At 37.9% G+C, this 23,358-nt stretch overlaps 1 protein-coding gene across 7 annotated transcripts; it reads left to right on the top strand.

Annotated features, from left to right (window-relative positions):
• The first annotated feature begins 684 nt into the window (after positions 1–684).
• Positions 685–23,352, top strand: ap3b2 (adaptor related protein complex 3 subunit beta 2). 7 transcript variants are annotated; one of them, XM_087797996.1, is made up of 28 exons: positions 685–895; positions 6,835–6,910; positions 7,073–7,147; positions 7,226–7,321; positions 7,552–7,712; positions 7,803–7,869; positions 8,796–8,978; positions 9,333–9,530; positions 9,750–9,847; positions 10,101–10,155; positions 10,362–10,433; positions 11,139–11,201; positions 11,276–11,408; positions 11,799–11,908; positions 12,001–12,177; positions 12,284–12,470; positions 14,655–14,773; positions 17,084–17,122; positions 17,589–17,703; positions 18,198–18,366; positions 18,425–18,584; positions 19,106–19,193; positions 19,268–19,377; positions 20,382–20,610; positions 20,860–20,944; positions 21,022–21,119; positions 21,509–21,647; positions 22,290–23,352. In XM_087797996.1, the coding sequence occupies exons 1-28, from the start codon at positions 783–785 to the stop codon at positions 22,474–22,476; spliced, it is 3,402 nt and encodes a 1,133-aa protein (XP_087654122.1). In that variant the 5' UTR covers positions 685–782; the 3' UTR covers positions 22,477–23,352. The 7 variants fall into 7 exon arrangements, with proteins under 7 accessions (XP_087654122.1, XP_087654123.1, XP_087654121.1 ...); XM_087797997.1 differs by having other exon boundaries at positions 14,655–14,785; positions 22,326–23,352; XM_087797995.1 differs by having other exon boundaries at positions 14,655–14,785.
• Positions 23,353–23,358: the final 6 nt, after the last annotated feature.

Below are 23,358 nucleotides of genomic sequence, written 5' to 3'. Positions count from 1 at the left end.
CAGGCTGTTGCTCCTAAGCTTTGGAACAATCTTCCTCTCTCTAAGCGCTTAATGGAGTCTACTGACTCCTTTAAGAAACATCTTAAGACGTTTTTATTTGTTCAGGCTTTTCCTTGATTTTCTGGAACTCCTGTTGTGTTATCAGTTTTATCTTGATCTTTAAAGTATTTACTTTATTGAGTATTGTTTTGATTGTTTAAGCGCTTTGTGACCCTGGTCTGGAAAAGCGCTATACAAATAAAAATGACTTACTTACTTACTTACTTACTTATGATCAAGTCTGTCAATATTAGATTTGCATTTTATTATATGTCATTATTCAGCCAGTAATGCTGAGAATAAGAAGTCATCAATTTACCTGTGTTGGTTCATGATTTATTCAGGAGGTAAATTGGGATAAACGGACTCAACTAAACTGTTAACCCACGGTTGCCACAAGATGCATTTTTAACATTCAGATTTTACCAGTACTTTACTGTGGTGCCAGTTTTACAAATCATTGAAGTGTCCTTTATTTAACCTAGGACTTTATGCTTGTGAAAGATTATTTAAATGATAAATTATTCCCCGATGAGGTCGCTTCATCGACAGCAACAACGGAAAAAAAGGAACTACTTCCGGTTGCAATCTCGGGAGTCACGTGACCTGGGCATAATCACACCCCTCCTCTCCGTGTAGCATCACAGCAGCATAACAGCGTCTGTTTGCCTTCAGGCTCTGAATATATTCTTACGCATTCCACCCTAAAAGCTCCAGAGCTGCTTCGTGAGAAGAACCTGGCCATGTCCGCCAGCTCCGCGTTCAACGACGAGAAGGGAGGCTCCTCCAGCGTCGGGGAGCCTGAATATGGCCACGACCCCGCGAGCGGAGGGATATTCTCCTCCGACTACAAACGGTAGGACAAATCCGCATTTCGGTGTCTTAGCTATGCGTTCAAGTAAAGCCAGTTTCTAACCACACGAGTCTTCTCGGGCGAATATGCATATTTATAAATAAAAAACAGTTTAACTTGATCGTGACACCTCGATTAAAATATCGTCCATTTCTATATAAACCGCTGTTTTCCTAGTGTATCATGGCGCCTGGGATAAGGACGGTGTTAGTGAGTTGTTAAAGCTGTTTCTGAGACGGTAGATGTGGAACGTTGTGCTGCAAGAGTTGAGGCCTCAGATGCTTTCAGCACCACCCTGCCGGACAGCGCTCACTAGTCCAAACTATCTGAGCTACAATCAAAAGTGTTTAACCTTCTGAAAAACATGACACAACCACTGTTCAGTCAATCTCAAACATCTTATTATTATGTCAAAGAAAAACAAACTAATGCTTACAAATTTGACCTGGGAAAACTCTCAGCCATTTCTCCACTTCAATGTGTTCAAAGATAATTCCTTTTACTGAAACTGGTCATTAATGTTCTGTTTTTAGCTGTTTGTTTTAGAATTGGTCATTTTTCACGAATATTATTTTTGATGCTCTCATAATCTGTATGTCAACTTTAACTAAACTAAATAAAAAAGAAATCCAAGTGAAATTGAAGGAAATCAATCGCACAACAGTTTTAGAAAAAATACTGCAAAAAAGTCAAATTCTGGGCATTGTTTTGATCAACTTGTAAATGAGATTGGGATTTTTGTACTCAAAATTTATACTCCATTATGGCACTTGTAAACCTGTTTACAAGTGCCATAACAGACATAACAGACTACACCAATACCTCAGAACATTCAGTCAGCCAAGTGTAGGTCAGAGTTCAGGGGATTGTTGTGTCCGAACGTTTTTAACAATATATTTTGAGCTGAGCTGTACTTCATGTTTATACTGTGAGGAAAAACTCGGATGAAAATAGGACATGATGATGCTGTTATTTGCTATCATCCCAGAAGAAGAAGCTGCTGCACTATATTTCACCGCCAGTCGCTTTTCCAGACTAGGGTCACAAAGCGTCTCTGGTTATTCTTGATCTCTTTGCTGCATATAAAATTTTAAATACTGATTGTTGGTCCCTGTTATCATTTATCAACTCTGTCACATGAAGTTCAAACCTGTCACTTGTACAGTTTCTAGTTAATATTTGAATTAAAAGTGGAATATGACGTTCATTGGACTAGACTATGATTAAAATTGATGCATACTTGTTGCTCAAATATGAAGTCCAAAGTTAAATGAAGTTTGCTTTCAGAGGAATCTTAAAATTCCTCCGTTTGAACTCAAATCAACTTTTAGTTGCACCAAAATACAGAATAATTCTTGTCATTGTCATTTTTTACATAGATGGGAAAATATCTTTTCTTAAAGGCTTAACTTGTCTTACGTTGGAATGTTGAGGCAAAAGGCACAGGAATCAAAGAATAACAAACAATTCATACCCCTCGTGAGCTAGCTGCACATTTGTAAATTTGAGTTTTGTTAGCGTACTCTCAGACGTCGAACAGGCAAAAACAGTAATGACGCTATATATCTGTTCTTTTTCAATGTTGTGATCACGAATAACAATGCCTGTGTTGCACCATTGAACTGTGTGGGGGAAAAACATGTTCTTCCTTAGTTAACAACTTTTATTGTCCAGCAAGTATTCAAGAAATAGTTATCTGCAGTCAGGTGTGCGCATCAACTCCTCTTCGTTTTTTTTTTTTTCGACCTCCTGCGAATGCATCGACATAAAAATAAAATTGTTCTTCTGTTTAACACAGAAATTAAATATAGTAAAGAGACAATAATAAAACAAAAACAAAGAGAATACACTCATCAATTAAATATTATTCAAACTATTTCCAGTGTACATAATTTGTGGCAGTTGTGTCGACTTAGGTCTGCGGCAACAGTGTGCATTGTTCTTTGTGGTGATATAAAAATTTAAATAAAGTCTTAACCATTGCACAACGGTGATTTATTTGACTATTACCCCTAGCTGCAGCTTGTAGCTAGCAACAGATTGTTCTGATAGTCGTTATTTCACAATTGTCCACGTTAATATTAGTTTTTAGCTTTAGAAAAATCTTGTACAGCTGCTGTAGTTGTCACTAACTTGCTTTGAAGTGGTGACGTACATCTGGAAATGTTTTGATTATTGTAATTTTTCCCAGTGTTTTGTTGGAAGATTTGGTTTAAATAATATGAATGAAAAAATAGTTTGTAATAGACAGAAGCATATATATTAATTTTCACCATGTCTCGTTAAAACTTGTTAAAAACGTTGAATTAAGGTTGGTCAGTTCTGTTGAAATAGACCATAACTGTATCCTAAATAGCTTAATGAATGAGATTAAAATATCTTTCAGAAAATCAGAATCCTGAGTTGTTACAGATCACGGTTATTTTTGAGCTCATTTACAACCCTGTTTAAAAAAAGCTGAGTCATTCAAAAAAGCTCATGTATCCCAAATGGCTGAGTCATTCAAGACATAAATATTGAGAATTGAACTAGAATCTTTTTCGTATAGCTATTCGAGATTCAAATCAGGAGCAGAACAGTGAGACAGTCTGGCTCAGTGTTGGATAATCTGACTTTCCACGGGAGAGGCTGTGTCATTCTTAAAGAACAGCTGGCAGCATCAGCAGCTCTGGTGCAGCAGTGGCCACATGAGCAGAAGGAGGAGTCACAAGAGGAGAGGATTCATGGCACTAGTCCTTACCCTCCCTGCTCAGTATCAAATTGCACTCTTGGATCTTTACCTATCTGTGTGCAATGTCAGCACAGGAGATCACAACTTACCAGCGTCTATGGATGAGGACATAACTTTTGTATCATGCTTGGGAAATTTTTATTGTGACCTGGAATATTTCTAAGAAGATTTTGTTTTGGTATTCAGGCATGTCCTTTTTGGAAGCCATTCCAGCATAACATATCAAAAGACTGGTGTTTAAGAAGACCTCTGGAACTCAATTAGATCAAAGAGGACATGCTTCAATAGACGCTGCGTTTTCCTGCTTTCTTTTTTATTGGATTCTATAGATTCTTTGTTTGTTTGGCTAAAGGTCAGCAACCATGATGGCTATGCAGAAGCTGTTGCAGCTGCCAGTGAATGCTATAAACATAGTCAAAACCGTGCAGAGTCAGGTGCAAGGCCAGGAGGAGGCCAAGAGTCCAGTGCTGTCCCCAGACAACATTCAACAGGCTTGGTATAGCGCTCTTCAGCCTGATGAACTGCAGCACCTGAGGGGTGGTGGTACCAGTGAAGGGAGTAGAAAACAAGAAGAACAAACACAACAGGATGAAGGTGGTTCTGGTTTAGCATCTCCTGGTGGATATTTTCAAACTCAACCGTTGCGGTAGGATTTAATATTACATTTTAATGTGAAAATATCTCTGAGTTTAGAGGTTTTCTTAAGGTGCCAAGAGAAGAGTCTTCGACATATGTACCTTATCTATGTAACTCAAATTCCTTATGTGTTTTTAATTGCTATTTTTACATTTTAAGTACATTTAACCTAATAGACTCATCTGGACTTGTATTGTGTATATTGTAGCAATTCAAATCACATAATATGTTGGGCTACATTTTAACATTATTGACAGGCTGTTCCATCATGTCAGCTTTATTATATAATGTATTCAGTTATATGAATGAGATCAACATTAAGGTCATCATCTATACAGTTCTCACATTTATATTTTTCTCAATTTTAATGATTGTGTTGATATGGAGTTTCTCTGGACAGGAAACCTGAGTATGGCTATTGTGCTAATACTGAAGGCTAAATAATTTAGTGGCGTTTGTGAATTCTGTCCAAGCCTAGAGAAATTGGAGAAGTGAGTTGGTATATAGTTTCCAAGGATTGTTTTACCTAACCTTACCTGTAAACCTATGATCACAAAACTTCTTTAAGTGTATTTCTTGTTGGGTTTTCACTATGCATGTTTCCTTTTTGAGCACATATAACGCTGTAATATTCTAATAGTGATATCTTTTCAGGCAGCCATTTGCATTTAGACTGGTCTTGAGAAGAGGTCATACCTCAAAAGCTGATGCAAAGGCCAACTGGCAAATCCTTTGTAACTATAAAAAAGTATGAACCTGTTTTCATCGATCAAGAGACCATTCACCTGGACTCCAGAGACTAACACCACTCTTCAATGGCTCTGTTAACCTTTTCTAAGACTATCTTTATTTTCAATGTCTTACTGCCCAGGCACCACTCAAAGTCAAATCCCATATCCCCCTTTTACAAGGACAGGCTATTATCCTTAATCCGTCTTAGAGGGTCAGAAAAAAGAGACCAGTGCTGGTGTTGGTCCATCTGACCACCAGTTTGTAAGTATCTAGGTCCTCCAGTAGGGTCAAACCTCTAAGATTTCCTACTATCCCGGGGTCTGCTGGACACATTGGCAAGTCATCTCTCAGACATATCTTTGACTTATTCTACCAATATAGCTTGGACCATATAGTGCTGGGGGCTAAGGACACATAGTCAAGTGGGTGGTGTTTCATACTTTTGTTCTTCAGACACATAACATAGTCTATTGTATTTGATGCTAGTCACAGCTGCAACCCAATAAGCTGGTAGTGAAGTAGTTAAGTGACTGTAGTTTATTATGGATTATTATTTGATGGAACACATGTGTCTTTGTATTAAAGCATTACAAATGTTATGATTTAATTCACACAAATTTCATCCACACAACATGACTTCTGACAACATAAAAGCTGGTTGTTAACACCTCAAGTCAATTCTTTATTATAATTTTCTTTCATACTGATGGTAGCCAAGAAGAATCCTGGGCTGGAGCTTTGTCATGGATTCTATCAGGTTGTAATTTGACACACATTGATGAATTTAGATTTGGAATGTGTGAACATGATGATTCATTTCACAGTTTTGTTTTTACAGTCCCATGCACACAAACTCTCTTTCTATGGTCCATCCATCCATGCAACTTCTACCACTTATCCAAGGTCTGGTCGCAGGGTTAGCCGTGGGAGCAAAAATGCTCAGACTTTTCTCTCATTGGAAACCTCTTCCAGCTCTTCTGGGAGAATAGATAACATACATTCTTCCGATTTGGCAGTCCAGTGGTGCCATGTTTCCACCTGTATAAGTAAACCAAAATAATGCACTCTGGACTTCACAATTAGACTTGTGTCTCCTGACCACAATCTGGTATTTTCTGTCTTCATCCTGTGTTTGAAAAACCCACGAAAGATGCAAACAATGCGTCAAATGTCCTTGCAATTTTTTAATTATTGCAAATAACCTGCAATCTTAGGTAAACTGTGACCTTGAGTGATCTTCAAGTCTGTTTCAAGTGCAATGTAAGCACAGAATAAAGATGACGCTACTGACCACTGGTTCACAGTGGATGCATTCAGAAATTGTAAGAGTTATAAAGCATAATAATCTACTGGTTAATAGTACAATTACATTTTTTGGAAATTACATTCTTCCAATAAAGTCATGTAAGGGGTTAAGGGCATTTTAATTCCAGGTGTCCTCTATAGAGGTTGCTAATTCGAAATGTACCAAGAGTTTATCATCAAAGTTATACACATCGCCTGATAATGTAGACACCAGCAGCTGTTAGTCAAATTATTTATGACTCTGAATCTTGCTGCTTTCCCATGTCAGAAGTCTGTGTGTTTTTCGGATACAGGCATATAAACACACTTAAGCACATATAGATTGACATGGGTCTAACATTTACAGCAAAAATTGTTTATTTGCTCCAATGAATGAGTTATTTAAAATGTTTATAAATAAAGTTGTTACAGCAACATGACTTTTGTAACTTTTATTTTCGTTTTTATATTCCTTTTGAGAAATGAACAAAATATTTGCTGTGTTGTCATTTGCTATAGAGTAATGTGGTAGCTAATTCTCAATGTTTTTCTTCTTTAGACATGACGACTTGAAAGAAATGCTTGACAGCAACAAAGACTCGCTGAAACTGGAGGCCATGAAGCGAATTGTAGCCGTAAGTAAATAGTCAACAATCCAAGAGCTAATAAAAAGCACCATGTTTAATTTCCCACAGTTGTAGAAGTGATACCACTGAAGCAGTTAACTATTAATGTTAGTGTACGTGACAAATCCAAGGTTATCTATCTCTTGGTTCGTGGTGTGCTTTTCTCCGCAGATGATTGCTCGTGGTAAAAATGCATCAGACCTCTTTCCTGCTGTGGTGAAGAACGTGGCTTGTAAGAACATTGAGGTTTGTCAGATCTGCTGCTTGGATTTGATTTTGATTACACAGTGAATATAACTAACTTGGTCACAATGTTATTCTTAGGTAAAGAAGCTTGTCTATGTGTACTTGGTGCGATACGCTGAGGAACAGCAGGATCTAGCACTGCTCTCCATTTCAACTTTTCAACGAGGCCTGAAGGTAAATCCTTTCAACCATGAAATGCATAGACAGACTACTACGATATACATGTAGAGAACTGTGGCCCTGTTTTAAAAACATATTGTTTAGAATAAGTCCTCTGTCTCTCTCTGATGTTATGTTTAAAATCTGAAATCAGTGTTAATAATAATGAATGTAAATAATCTCTGCTCATGTAAATTATTTTAGAATAATTATGTCTATTCAGTAATTGTTTTACTGACTTCCAGGATCCAAACCAGTTGATCAGAGCCAGTGCCCTGAGAGTCCTCTCAAGTATCAGAGTCACAATCATTGTGCCAATAATGATGCTGGCTATAAAGGAAGCAGCTTCTGATATGTCTCCATATGTAAGGAAGACAGCTGCTCATGCTATCCCAAAACTTCATAGGTAACCACAGAAAATAAGAAGAAAGGATGTTGTGCCAATGAATTGGTCTCGGTTACAGATCCAACATTCTTGTCCTTTCAATTTTCACAGTTTGGATCCAGAGCAAAAAGATCAGCTGATTGAAGTAATAGAGAAACTTCTCGCAGACAAAACCACAGTGAGTATAGCATCATTTTAACAAATGTTTTGTATACTGAAAAGTGAACAAAAGAAACACGGCTTGTCTTATTACAACCATATTTGCTCATAACGTAGTAAACCTCCCAAAAGTGGTGAAGGAACTTCACACATTCGTCTGCTGACGTATAACTGCTTCGCTGGAAACTCAAGCTGTCATATTGTGAAGTTTCCAATGACTCAACATTAGTGAGATTAATCAAATTGAGTTTGAGTAGGATGTAGCACAAAGCATTGACAAAGAAATCACATTTTAATCAATGGGATAAAACAAATATCTTCAGGTAAAGCAGATATTGTTCCCCTACCTGCACAACGGAGGAGCAGCTGTGGAAGTCCTCACCAAACACCCTGCTTGGTCAGAAAGAAGTTTCTCTTCAGAGTGACTAAGAATGGCCAGAGGAGCAGCCTCCCTGCAGTGATGGACATTTTCAGCTGCAGTACATAAAATTATAAAGCATATACTCATTCTCCTTCTTCCTTATCGGAAGAGGTTGCATCCAGAATAGAACCACCAGACTGAGCATTGGCTTCTTTCTCTCTCAGGTGTCAGACTGATGAACAGTAGACTTGCTCTGAAGAAACATTATTTATTACTAGTGTTCTTTATTATATTGTTACCTCCATTATAAATATGAAGATGAATGAATACTATTATGATTTTATTTGTATTTTCTGTTATTGTTTTATATTCCTGTCTTCACTGGCCCTAAGAAAATGTGTCCACATAATACTGACTCTAAATGTATTACTTTATTTAGAATTATTCAAAGGTTTTATATTTTTGTCAATCAAAAGCTCATTGGTTGTGTATAGTCAAGGTGAAGGGGGCTGTCAAAAACAAACCAGTGTTTCTCGCTGGAATGACATCAAACCTGACAATTGCGTTATGTGACTGTGATGCAGTTGGTTGCAGGCAGTGTTGTGATGGCCTTTGAAGAGGTCTGTCCAGAGAGAATCGACTTGATCCACAAGAATTACAGAAAGCTGTGCAATCTTCTCATCGACGTGGAGGAGTGGGGTCAAGTAGTCATCATCAACATGCTGACTCGATATGCCAGGACCCAGTTCCTCAACCCCAATATCAATGTAAGATACACGTTTTCAATTTTTATTCAAGTTTCACATGGAGCTAACACCTTGCCTGAATATTTGCCATTTTCCTTCTTCCAGCAGACAATGAATTATACATGGAGACTCATTAACTCTTTAAATTTTATTTTAATATTTCGATCATTTCTCTACAGCTTTAATACTTACTTACTTACTTATTTACTTATTTACTTATTTACTTATTCAGCACATAGCCAGATAAACTAGATATGCTGAGTGACTATTGTTTGAGTAATATACTGGTTTTGGGCAAGTAGGATTGAAGAAGTGTAGAGTAATGAAAGTAAACGCTCCATATTAAAATGTTTTTTTTTCCTTTCTTTTGTGCAGGAATCCTTGCTAGAGGAGGGAGAGGGTGACGATAAGACCTTTTATGGCTCAGATGAAGATGAAGATGATGAAGAGAAGGAGAAAGAGAAAAAGGCTGAAGCTGCTGCCCTGGCCAAGAGGAAGCCATATGTGATGGATCCAGACCACCGCCTGCTGCTTAGGAACACCAAACCCCTCCTACAGAGTCGGAACGCAGCAGTAAGCCTCGCCAATCCTTCTAAATATGAAGTTTGTGTACTATCGAAGTTTGACCTGTTGCCTTATTCCTAAATGGACTATATGTACAAGTACCTTCTTATTTATGTCTCATTCACTACTGGTGCCTGCTTCAGATAAGACAAACTTGTGTGTTCTAAATCTTTTTTTTTAAGCAGGTCTTTAAAGGGCATGGCCAATATAATTTTCTTTCATTTCCAGGTGGTGATGGCAGTAGCTCAGCTTTACTTCCACCTTGCCCCGAAAGCTGAAATTGGGGTCATTGCAAAGGCTCTGGTGCGTCTTCTGCGCAGCCACAGGTAAACTCAAGCTTTAAGGTTTGAAATGGTCAGATACTGAACTTACTTCCAAAGGGACCAAATCCTGCTCATTGGTTCTTATTTTGACATACAAATAAACCCTCTTTTATTATTTTTGAAATGCACGGATAGTCAGAAAATATCATAAATGCACTATTTGATGTCGCTACTTCCGACTTCCAACAGACAATTATTTACTAAGCAGCTGTTAATGCATTTAAAATATTAACCTTCTTTTTATCTCACATTCCAGTGAAGTCCAGTATGTTGTTCTCCAAAACGTAGCTACAATGACGATTAAGAGAAGGGTAAGTTGTGCTGTTAAATTCTGTTTATTCGTGTTTGTATCACCCTAAAACTCTGTATACTTGAAGCCATTGTGACACACTGATCGCAAATAGCTTTAACGTTGAAATTGAAACGTTCTCAACTATGATTGCATCATTCATGATTCAACAATGTCTAGAAAACAGAAAATATGTTTTGGCTTATTGTTACATTTTGTGCTCCTCAGGGAATGTTTGAACCGTACCTGAAGAGTTTCTACATCCGATCTACTGACCCGACCCAGATTAAAATCCTAAAGGTTCGACTTCTTCTTTTAATTTTGTAATTCATTTGTCACTAAACATGGAGACCTATGATAATTGAACACAAATAAAAACAAAAAAGGCTACCAAAATAACTCCCAGGAATTACAAGTCAAAGTAACAAGGGTGGTGCAGCAAACAGGAAGACCGAAGAGGTGTGAGGAATTACCCGGTGGGACTGGACACAAATTGACGGCGATAAAAACAGCGGTTATATACCTGTATAGCTCTGCCAATCCCCTTCAGGAACTGCCTCCGTCTAGCTGTTGAGAACAAAGTAATCAAAGGGCAAAGCAGGACAACAAATTTCAAATACAGAATTATTCTTATTTAAATTCAGTTAAATAAGGCCAACATTATGTTGCACATACTTTTACTCATCCTTGAGCTGCTGAAGAAAATCTTGTGATGCCTTCATGTTGCATTTCTTTTCTCCTTTGAGGTGATTCTCATATCTGGCTGGTTGGCCACAACATTTCAATGTTTCGGACAGTACACATAACTTTTTGGAAAATGGCCGTTGTAATCATAATCTTCAAGCCATAGGAATGAGAGGCAAACAAAAGCTAAACAGCTATAGAAGAAAACTATACACACACATGGCAGAATAGTCATTTTCTGAAGTTGATACAAGTACACTTGGCTAGTGCTTTTTCCTGACTTGCAACTTTTCTGAGTGTATCTTCATCACCTATTTCCAGTTGGAGGTGCTGACCAATCTGGCTAATGAGACAAACATCTCCACCATCCTCAGGGAGTTCCAGGTGCTATAGTCAAACAACTGCATGAATATTACGAAATCCTGGATTTATTTACTGAGACTTGCATTTTATTTCAGACCTACATCAAAAGCATGGACAAAGACTTTGTTGCTGCCACCATACAAGCAATTGGCCGCTGTGCCACCAACATAGGAGAGGTTCGAGACACATGTCTGAATGGTCTTGTGCAGCTGCTATCCAATCGAGACGGTGGGTAGCTGCTAAATTCTCTTTAGAGTCTATGTTGTTTAGTCTAAGCGTTTTCTGATTCTGATTCTGATATGGTTTAAGTTTTATAATTGTGACATTAAACTGGTGATATCATCAAGACAGCCATGTGTATCACTGTATTAAAGTTGGGATATGAATCAGAGCTTATTCTATTGAAAAGATTCAGGACCCCTAATGGCTGTGTACCTTATGATGTTCCTAGCTTCCTCTTTTCATAATGACTGTATTTTGTTGTGTAAAAAAAAGAAAGTTATGTAGACATCTGTGCCCACAAAATGAATTTGGTTCACTTTTAACAAATATTTATGTGTTGAGTTGTTGAAATATGCATGGTTCGAGGAGTCTCTAGAACGACTGTATATTCTTCAGAGCTGGTGGTAGCAGAATCTGTTGTGGTTATCAAGAAGCTGCTGCAGATGCAGCCTGAGAAACACAGTGACATCATCAAGCACATGGCTAAACTAACGGACAACATCCAGGTGAGTTAGATTCTTATAATTCAAAGGTTGGTTTGAGATTGTTAAGTGAAGCGATGGATTGTAACCTAATGAGATGTCATCTGTGCTCTCAGGTTCCAATGGCACGTGCGAGTATTCTATGGCTCATCGGGGAATACTGTGAGCACGTTCCTAAGATTGCCCCGGATGTTCTCAGGAAGATGGCCAAGTCGTTCACCAATGAGGAGGATATTGTCAAACTGCAAATTCTTAACCTAGCAGCCAAGCTGTATCTCACCAACTCCAAACAGGTATATATATATATACACTGTAAAAGTATAATATTTAAACATACCATATATAATCATAGATCATCATAATCATAGATGTTGTTTCTACCCCTTTATCTTTCCACAGACCAAACTCCTGACTCAGTATGTCCTCAATTTGGCCAAGTATGACCAGAATTACGACATTCGCGATCGTGCACGCTTCATTCGTCAGCTCATTGTGCCAACAGAGAAGAGTGGAGCCCTGAGCAAATACGCAAAGAAACTGTTCTTGGCTCTGAAACCAGCCCCTGTGCTCGAGTCTCCCTTTAAAGGTAATTTGTACTCCTTTTAAATACAATTTTGATCACTTTGTAGAATAACTATGAAACATTTTTGAAGGGGCCTTCTTTTTCCACAGACGACATATGACTTGTCTATGTGAAAATTAAATCTTCATACTTGCAGTTTTACGTAGAATCTTGTAAAAGAAAAATTATTGCGCAGAGTTCCCTGCTATGTTGGCTATGGACTACGCCAGCATTTGAAAAAGACATTGAATATTGTCGAGGAAAACTATCAAACAAACTGCTGATAAGTTGATCAGAAGAACTTATGATTGATTGGTTTTAATTTTGGGACAGTGGAGAACACAATTAGTATTGTACTTTTTTTTTTATCTAAAAAAGAAAGTTTACATTTAACTGTTCATGTTCACCTCACAACTTAAACACATTATTGTGCCCAGTACAAATGCCATCCTATTCCCAAAGAAAGTAAGTAAGTAAGTAATTTTTATTTATATAGCGCTTTTCCAGACCAGAAATGCAATCAAATTATTTATATCCGTGGAATCAACACATTTGTCTTGTTTTCTCAAGCATTCTAACCACTAGCAAAGTAACATTATATGGTTAAACCAGTGATCAGCCTTGTATTTTAACCCTAGGACTACTTTATAAATGCTCAAGTATCCATACAGAATAACACGTAAACGTTACATAACCATTCATTTAGGCTGGTTGATTCCCAATTAAGAGTAGAAAACCTAAGATCATAGGGTTGAAAACTCCAGGTGTCTGTATGCACACTCTTCATATAAAACAACAACAAGGTTATAACGTAACCAACAATTCTATGAAAATAAAGAGAATAAAACTAAATTTGCATTTGCATCTGAGTATTTGTAACAGCACCAACAATTAAACATGTTGGCTCAGGTGCACACACTGTGTTATTTACATTATAAATTGTCTATCGAGCTATTGCCTTCATAGTCTTAGAGTTCTGAGCTCTGTAACTGCTAAATAAAGATATGATTTCTTAAAAAAAACAAAAGATGAGAAGCAAAAGGACTTTTTCCATGTCCCCGAAATTGACAAATCAAGCAGCAACAGTTCAGATTAAGCTTAAAGTTCAAACAATTGTTTTTTCCCCTGCAGGGTAATTCAGTTTGGAGCCTTAGTCACATAAAACATAGAAGACAAAACACATACAGCATCCACACTGTCACTACCTCAGGTTGGCCTGAGCAAAGGTAGCAGAGAGCAGTAAAATAAATAAATAACAAGTTATGAATATACAAATACAAATCTAGCTCCCAGTTCACAACGCATAATAGTTAGTTGTCAGCAGCATTTAAAAGCCTGTTGGCCGAAGGAATGAATGAGTTTAAGAATCTGTTTGTCTTCCTCGGTGGTTAAGATATCGCCGCCCTAAGGGCATCAGACAGAATTCCTGACTGAGGATGTGGTCAGGATAACTGATGAACTTGCTGGCTTTCTGATGACCTTTTTTTCCAGATGGAGCTATGGTCTGTTTACTGGACTCCAATATACTTGGAACAGATGTTCCCAATGTTACAATGGATACATTAGAACAGGGGTAGGGAACCTGGTCCAGAAAGAGCCGCAGTGGGTGCAGGTTTTCGTTCCAACCATTCAAGAGGACACATTTTATCCAATCAGGTGTCTTAGGAGTGTAATCAGTTGATTGTCAGTCTGGTGTTGCTTGTTCAGCTGAAACCTCATTGGTTAAACTGTACATGCTTGATCGGTTGGAACAAAAACCTGCACCCACTGTGGCTCTTTCTGGACCAGGTTCCCTACCCCTGCATTAGAAGAATTCATCTTCCACAGTAGATGGATACGTTGTTTTGTAAAAGTGTGTTTCCCCTCTGGGGATGAATAAAGCTTTTCTATTCTATTCTATTGTTATTGACAATAGACTCAGTGTTTTTGTTAAATTGATGACTCTACAATCTCTACATTTGCTCAATGGAAAGCGCAGGCATCAGGGGCAAGACTGCTCCTCTTGAAGTGAATGATTAACTCCATGGTTTTTGATACATTTAAGTCCAGGTAGTAATCATCACACCATTCCACAAATGAAGTCGGTACACAGCTCTTTACTGAAGTCACCGGGTCTTTCCATAAAAGAAAGGCAACAAATGAATGCGCCTATAACATGTCATAGTTGTGATACAAATAAATTTTTAACATTGTGACTGTTTCTTGCAGATCGAGACCACTTCCAGTTGGGTTCACTGTCCCACCTGCTGAATGCCAAAGCTGGGGGCTACCAGGAGTTACCCCACTGGCCTGAAGCTGCCCCAGATCCCTCCGTGCGCAACGTGGAGGTGAAGGATTCTGTGCGTGCAGTGGGAACAGTAACTTTCAGAGACACAAGGGTCTTCTGGGCTCTCCAGGAGGCCCGGACCATGAAGAGGGGAGAGGGTTGCTCCTGCACCATTGCAGTGCCTCTGAAGGGTTCTGCGGGGTTATCAGGGTCCAATATTCAAACGAACCCCAATACTTCAAGAGTTCTTTATCACAGATCATCATCCATTTATAATACTCATTCATTAATAACATGAACCATGTATTGCTTCCATTTGTTCCCACATGGATGCTGCTGCATGGAGGGAGGGTAGTGATATTTTATCTTATGAGTAACTTTTCAAAATTCTCTCCTCCTAATCACTCTGGTGCACTGGTTTATGGTAAGCAGCAACTCTCGCGCCTCCGCTTGGTGACATTGGTGAAACCTTTTATAGCTTACCCATGCATTTTTAATCCAGCTCAAGAAAATCAGGAAGTGTTTTTTCTTCAGTTTTCTTTCTAATAAGGCTCAAGATACAACCAGGTGGATTACCAAAAAAGGTCTCCCATGGCTCACTCACATGGCAATAATTTATAAATGGTGGTTGAACTTTACAAATCCATATGTGTGTGTTAAAAATAAAATTTAAATTCATTTTCATCCACTCAGTTTCAACCATCAGACATGGTACACTTGACCTCAGGGACCCCTTAATTCCTTAAAACATAGTTTGGGAACTCTTAGATGTTTTGACAGCCAGAAAAAAGTCTACCACGACATGCATCCTGACTTAACTCAACGTTCTGGTTCTTTTGATAACAAGCAAAGATATGGCCACATGAAGCAGTGAGAAACTGAATTGATGAAATCGATGTAATGTAATATCAGGCATCCCGCCATTGATGAATGCTTTTTTATACTTAACACATACTGGGAAAGAAACATAATTATTAAGTTTGATGTTCAAAGCCCTTCTACTGGAGTGGTCATGAAGTCCTGGGCAGTGTTAGTTGCATCTCTGATCCACTGCTTCCTTGCATGCTGTACGCCTCTACAGACGGAGGAAATCATAACCACTGGCGAGGGTCGAATTGGCCTTCTGGGGGACTGGAGAGAGGTGCCCTCTCAGTTTGGGAGTGCTGTGCAATTTCTTTTTCTTCTAACTCAACAGTTATCATCTCTATATTCAATGTTGACCATATAAAGAATACAAATAATAGCAAATAATCAAAGTATTACTTTTTGGTAACATTCAAAAATCCTGTGTGTGTTAGACCTAGATAAGGTACCAAAGTTACAGAAATGTGTAACAGAGATATTTCGTTTTAATCCCATATTAAGCCTTTCGTTCTATTAACGAATACAATTTAATTGTAAAAGAAACACATGCAGTTAATATATACAGAAATAGTGAAAGTCCTGAATCTTCTTTTCAAATATTCAAACTGCTTTGTTTTAGTAATGCAAACCCTAGCTGTTCCAGAAATGTATTTTAAGATTAATTTAAAAATAACATATTCTCTGGCATTAACCACAATTTAAGGCTGCTCTCCCCCCATGTGTTGGAATGGTTTTGTCACTCCTGCATGATGCCGATTGTTGTGATGTGTCTACTCCCCACTGTGCATGATCCATCCACAGCATCCAATAGTAAACTCCTCACACCGATCCACTCATCCTAAACGGGAGTCTTGGAAAACAAAACAAGATATACTTTCTGTTGAAACCTATAGCTAAATAATACTAGTTGTTAGTTGCTAGTTGTACTACATATTTTTGCAAAACAAAACTGTTTATAAATAAGTTATATATATAACTGTTTTAAAGTTATAATTAAGACAAAGAAACTATAGGATCAAAACTGTTATTGTGTACTCATTGCAAAGTTGAACAAGCAGGATTAGGAATCATATAGTACATGTTTTTTTTTTTACCTGATGCTTAAGTTGCAGGTGTTGAGGCCTATAGTCTTACCTTACCTTACCTTGCTTTCTGCCTTCTCATTGAAAGACTACATTTTATTGCACATGGCCTTTTAGACTGTTGTATTATATACATTTATTTCATCATAAGAAACATATACTGACAGTGAGTAATTCATATTGTAGCGTCTATTCAGAGAAACCAGCTAACTTAACCAGAACCGTCAGATTATTGACGCCTGCTCTTCTTTGGGTCTTATTTTTATTGTCTGTCTGAAAATATCAGAAACTATACTTGTTTGTTTTTGATTGTCTGAGTCTGTTTCTGTTCTGTTTCTGATGTTTTTTTTCTAAAATATTTCCTCCTTTTTTCCTACTTTTATTTCCACCCCAATCTACCTTTTTTTCTTTTCCATGTCTGGCAGGTGTTTACGCTGCTTGAAAGAGTTACAACATTGACGAGTGTGAGTCAGTTTAGAAGGCAGGAGCCCTTGTCCTTGAGCCTCCATTCATATAGTGTATAGTATATTAGTGCTTCTTGACCCACACCTAACCTAGCTGTCCTGTGCTCATCCTAGCCAAAGCTATCGTATTTCAGTGCTTCCTTGGTCCTTAACGAAGAGAATCTTTTGTCGAGGTATTAAGACCACATGTTACTCCTTTCTAAAAGTCTGGTCACAAATATGCTCGCCAAAAGATATCCCTACTACGCCTCCCTATGGTATTTAAACATGAATACACATCCCTGCATCTGCTCAAGCATTAGCTGGTCCAAACATTTAAATTGTATGAATTTAAATGTTGATCATCTTCAGCAGGTCCAGCCCGAGACTTTTATACTGATGCTACTATTTCCCGCCCACTGTGGTTTGATCTTTTTTTGTTAGTCCATTTCTTTTTAACTGAAACTGTGTTTGTGTCTTTTACCAGGTGCCTGAATGGACTAAATGTAGCAGCAGAGACAAACGGAAAGAAAAGAAGGTGGAGAAGCCATTTTACTCTGACTCAGAGGGCGAGTCCGGACCAACAGAGTCTGCTGACAGTGGTAAATGACTAGTTTTATTATGGATATGTAGGCTCTTTTGCAGCTCTAGTCCTAGCTCCTACCCAGGTGCAGAACAGATAGACTCAAGGACTCATTCATTCCTCGGGCTATTAAATTGTACAATTCTGAATTCGGGGGCAGGAGTGGAGTGAAAGTATCTGGATTTTCTGTTCTATGTTAGTCTTTGTATCCTTTGTCTTTGTTGTTTTTCTTTGATCTATGTTCTTTGTCTTTATCTTTAGACTTAGATTGTGTCATCTTGTTATTTCTCTTTATGTTCTTGCTCTTATTTTATTTTGATTTATTTTTATTTTTTATAAAAAATTGCTGTATGTATTGGCTATTGGAAAAAAACAATTTCCCGAAGGAGACCTCCTGAGGGATCAATACAATTCAATTCAAGTGAAATATCAGGAAAGACTTGTGGATCTTCTGCGTATGGATTTCATTCAAATGTACATCTGAGCACACCTGCCTCCCTCACTCCCCTCCAGAATCATACTCCCACAGCAGCTCTGAGAGTGCCAGTGGTTCCTGCAGTGAAGAGAGTGGGAGTGGCTCAGAGAGCGAGGAAAGTGAGGAGGCTTCAGAGTCTGAAGAGGAGGAGCAAGATAACAGGAAAAAGAAGAAAGAATCACAAAAGCCAAAGCGGCCAAGTGAAAGGTAGTGTTACTAGTCTAGAATGTGAGTGTTAGCCAGTCTGATTGTTGTTTTTTTCCAGTGAGGAGAGCAGTGAAGAGGAACGAAAGCCTGAAAAGAAAAGTAAACAAATGAAAAGCGACTCAGATTCTGGATCGGACCAGGATGAAAGTGAATCGGAGAGCAGCCCATCAGACTCTGATGAATCGGAATCCGAAACAGAAGTCAAAAAGAAGAAAAAGGTATTGTACACATAGTTTATACTTGCCTTTCCAAAATGGACATTAAAACATTTTTACAGCCAAAATAGTTGAAATGTTAGTTGTCCCGTTATGACCTCTGATATGGTCAAGAGAAATATTGGTGTGTTTCTTTGAAATTGTAAATTAGGCCTCTGGATATGTGTAAAGATCTTGCATTTTATAAATTGCAATGTGATCAAGGACAAATCATACAATCTCTCACCTATCCACTCTTTCCTCACGTATTCACCATTGAATGATATTATCATATGTACTAGATTAATAAATGTGCATAGAAAGATGAACTAGTGTGATTGGATGTTGACTAAATACACAGTCAGTGTATAAATGTTTATTTTTTTTCTCGCCTTCATATACAGTATAAATAGTGATTTTTTTTCAGCTACTAAACTTGGTTAAACGGAACTGCTAAATCACAAACGCACTCATTACCTTCAAAAAACAGGACCGAAACGAGCTACAACTTTATATAAAATGCATATCTTTCTCTTTCATTTAAGGCCACAGAATCAAGGGGTCCCCCCAAATCCATCAAGAAAGAGAACAGAAAGGAGAAGAAGGAAATGTCTCTGCTCGACCTGGACGACTGTAGGTGTTCGAACCCTGAAAGTTTTTTTTCAACGAATAATGGCCTCACACTTTGTTTTCTTCTCATCTTTCAGTTGAACCGGCTCCGTCTCCACAAGTGACACCGGTCAACACTTTCCTGTCTAACAGTCTGGTTACCGACTTAGAGGGGCTGTCTTTGTCCGACCCGGTTCTGTCTCCAGCAGTATGTTTCTCAAGTCAATATTCCCATAAAATCCATCATTTCTCTTTAGTTGTACTTCTATGTTGATGACAGATACACACTCTTACTATGTTCATGTGCCATGATCCAAGCATAAGCACAGTTGAGCAACATTCAAATAAACCCACAAATAGCAACTATTGTATTAGTAGTACCCCTTTTCACCAATGTGCTGTATTACAGTTATTGAGAGATTTTTGTATTATACCTTGTGACAAAACACTCATGAAATTATAGTAAAATGTAAGAATTCCAAAACAATCTTTACAAACATTTTTAAAATATAACAAGTTTAATTGACTTATATTTGTTTTTAAAGACCTTGGATTGTTGACATCAGATAAATAACAGCTATGTGTTAATGCGCGGAGATGACCTAAAAAATTGCGATATATCCAATCAGCCACAGACATGTTTATCCCTTGTGTTGCCTCTGGGTCAAGGTCAACGACCTCCCTGGCTTTCAGAAATATATATACAGTGGTGGAGGTTGTTCACCTTGAGCCAGAAGCAACACAATGGATACCTCAAAAAGTTTGTTTTCGGGCTTCAGGATCACCTGACCCTGAGACAACCATTAAGAAACATTGTGCATAAAAACATGTTTAAATTAGATTTTTCTTAAAGCCCTCTACAAAAAAAACATAGAATTATGTTTTTCTTGCATTGAGGTCAAACTCACATATAATCATGTTCTAAAGAAAGAATCAGTGGTGCATTAAATGAAATAAACGCTTAAGTGCACTCAATATTTGTGCCATCTCTTCCATGTCCACTTATTTCACTCAAAGGATTATCACTGAAACACTGGAACACTGTCACAAATGTAGCAGATTAAAAATACAGACGATTGCTCACATCTTGTGGAGTAAAAGTTATATTTGTACCAACAAAACATCTCACTTGACGTAAATCGTGTAGCTTGGTATAGTCACTCTTCTGATCTCTGGCCATAAGTGATGGTTGATAAGTCGTCTTTTTTACAGGCTACAAGTCCCTCCGGTGCTCTGAAGAACTATGAGCTCCTGCACAGAATCACAGGGGAGGGGTTGTCAGTGGATTACTGCTTCACTCGCCAGCCCTATGGTCCAGACTCCAACATGGTGGCAGTTCAGCTGCAGTTTACCAACAACTCCACTTCTGACACCAAGACTCTTCACATGAAGGATGTGAAGCTGCAGTCAGGGATGAGAGTCAAAGAGTTTCCAGAGATAGGTGAGAGAGCAAACTACACATTTTTATTTTGTTATATTTTTGTAACATCTTTCCTGGCCAGCTTCTCAACATCAGCCGATATTTGTGTATCCTAAATATTAATATAATTCTAATGACTAACCTTACCTTTTCTTCTTATGTGTTCAAGCCATTTGATATTTCGTTATTTTAAAACTGCAGATTGGAGGGTTGATGGTAAAGACTGCTCATAAGCTGCTGATGAGTATAGCTGTTGTATTTCTGTCACAGAGCTGCTGCCAGCAGGAGAGACGGCGACAGCAGTGATCGGGATAGATTTCTGTGACTCAACACAAGCTGCCAACTTCCAGCTGTGGTGAGAAAATGACCAATTTTGCATCTATCTGTAGATGAAACGCGAAGGTTTAACGACCAATCCTTTTGACCTTTCAGCACAAATACTAAGAATTTCTTTGTCTCGATCCAACCACCGGTTGGAGAACTGATGAAGCCTGTTTTCCTGACTGAGAATGACTTCAAGAAAGAGCAGGGTGAGTAGGCAAGAGGAAGGAATGAGATTCATGTATGTCGTAAAAAGGGAGAAAATATGTCCAGTAATTTGAAACAGTAAATGGCTGTAAGTTAAGGTAAATGAAAGCAACAACTAAATAGTGCTTTGATATTAAGATGTTCTTTAGAAAAACAAATTATATGATGATAAAATCAATGAAAACTGAATTTAGAAAGTGGTACATTTAAAAGATATTGTAAAAAATATATATCACTTTCCTAATACAATAGGGATCTGAATTGGAATAAACACTTTAACAGTAAGCTCCACAGCTAAATTCCTTTATTTATCTTTTTTATAAATGTTTCAGAGACAAATTAATTTGTAAATAAATACTTACCAGGGTGAACTTTCTCTGTTTTCCTGTAGGTCAGCTGATGGGTATGAATGAGATCACAGAGAAGTTGTCTTTAAGTTTGAAATGGCAAAACGAACAAGACATTGTTCAGAGAGTGATGGCGGCTGCCAACGTCAGCAGAGTTCCCTGTGGCTCCGACAAAGAGTGCAGGTGAGGACACACGTTTGGTTGCATTCATTCATAGTTTCCTGATTTATGTCTCTATTTAGGGTGTGAAAAAACATTTCATACTTTAAAGGGTTACCGATGTTTGATTGAAGTGTCTCTTAAATTAATATTGGACCTCGACTGTACTCATCAGTATTTGTCTTTTAGTACAAAACTCTCTTTTAATTGAAATATTTACATTAGAAAGGTTCCACCCATTGAAAACGTTTCCTTTTTGAGGAGATGAAATCTCTGGCCACAATTGTTTACCATTACCACACAAACTCTGCTGTGATTTGTCAAGCACCAATGTTTGTCACTTCGCGTCATCAATCCTGGAAGTCTCCAGGGGAGAACTTTATAAAGTAATTAGACTTTAACATTTAAAAATGTGGCATAAGTCAGGAAAGTTGGGTTTTCACATTAGTTATTACCCCACCGTGACACTCTGGCCCCTCCCAAAGGGGGTCTGCCCATTGAATGAGGGTCCCATGTTACTGTAAATGAAAAAAACAAAACAATACAACAATGAAAATGAAAGTCTTAACATGTCAAACACACAAAACTAATAATAACACTTTGTTTGTCTCATGTTATTCTTTATGCCTTTATTTCACTTTCTGAACTTTGCTGCGTTGACTTCAGTCCTGCTGTTCCTCCTGCTGATCCTCCTGTCCACAGGTTTGCCGGCAGAACAGTGTCCGGCAGCAGCTTGGTGTTGGTCACCGTGGTGACCAGTGAGGAGGGTTCGGCTCAGTTGACCATCAACTGTGAGAAGATGGTGATCGGGACCATGTTGGTGAAAGACATACTGCTGACCTTGACTCAGTGACTCGTCATTCTGCTCATCTGCATCCACCCTCGACCTGTAGCATCATCACAGCATTTCCTTGATGTGTCACTCAAACCATGTTTTACGAGTCATCTCTGATGTAAGAAACAAGTCTATACTCAGTAAGAGAAATGAGAGTTATTGTTAAAGTTAATGTGCAGAAAACATGAACGACTGGATGAAAACAACGACACATAAAGGGGAATAAACGATAAAGGAATTAAATCAAAACAGAGATTATTTAAATAAAACCAGAAAAGATTTACAATTTCTTGCTTTTTTAAAAATCCCTAATAGTCACATTCATAACCATGGCTAATTTCAATGACCTTTCACCTTACAGAATAGTATTGTCACTGTGCTCACAGACATCATCGCAAACCAGACATTAACAGACAAACCAGGCCCTGGAATTGTCAGAAGATGTGGTAAAATGTTATCTACAAACCTAAAGCAATGTTGGTTGATAAGCTATAAAAACAAATGAACATTAATATTTTCTGCTAGTTCTGAACAGAACATGGAATTGAAGCTGCAGCAGAAGTAGCTAGAAGTAACTAGTCAGTAAAAACTGATTTAAAACTTTCTTTAAACATGTAGATAACATTTTGAGACACTTACTGGCAGAAATAACACCAACATCATGAGCTCCTTGGTAATTATAGAAATTGTCAATTTTTTTTAACAAAATTCTCTCCAGAACACAGGATGTAATAAGTTAGACCAAATCTGGATTATTTACAGTAGATGGTGTGTGTGTGTGTGTGTGTGTGTGTTTGTTTGTGTGTTTCCACTTGTTTCAAATCAAAGTTGATCTTATGCAGATTGAAACACTTGTGCAAACCACAATTTGTAAATAAAAAAAATAAGAAAACATTTTCT

The sequence above is a fragment of the Callionymus lyra genome, chromosome 8 (assembly GCF_982586985.1).
Source record: "Callionymus lyra chromosome 8, fCalLyr1.hap1.1, whole genome shotgun sequence".
Taxonomy (NCBI): domain Eukaryota; kingdom Metazoa; phylum Chordata; class Actinopteri; order Syngnathiformes; family Callionymidae; genus Callionymus; species Callionymus lyra.
Note: the sequence above shows the minus strand (reverse complement) of the source record. Positions and strands in the feature narration are given on the sequence as shown.

Bases quoted from the DNA above. Each gene is read 5' to 3' on its own strand.
- ap3b2 (XM_087797995.1), top strand. From the start codon at position 783: ATGTCCGCCAGCTCCGCGTTCAACGACGAGAAGGGAGGCTCCTCCAGC. The intron at 7,322-7,551 runs GTAAATCCTTTC...ACTGACTTCCAG, and splicing joins CTTTTCAACGAGGCCTGAAG to GATCCAAACCAGTTGATCAG. The intron at 10,434-11,138 runs GTTCGACTTCTT...ACCTATTTCCAG, and splicing joins CCCAGATTAAAATCCTAAAG to TTGGAGGTGCTGACCAATCT.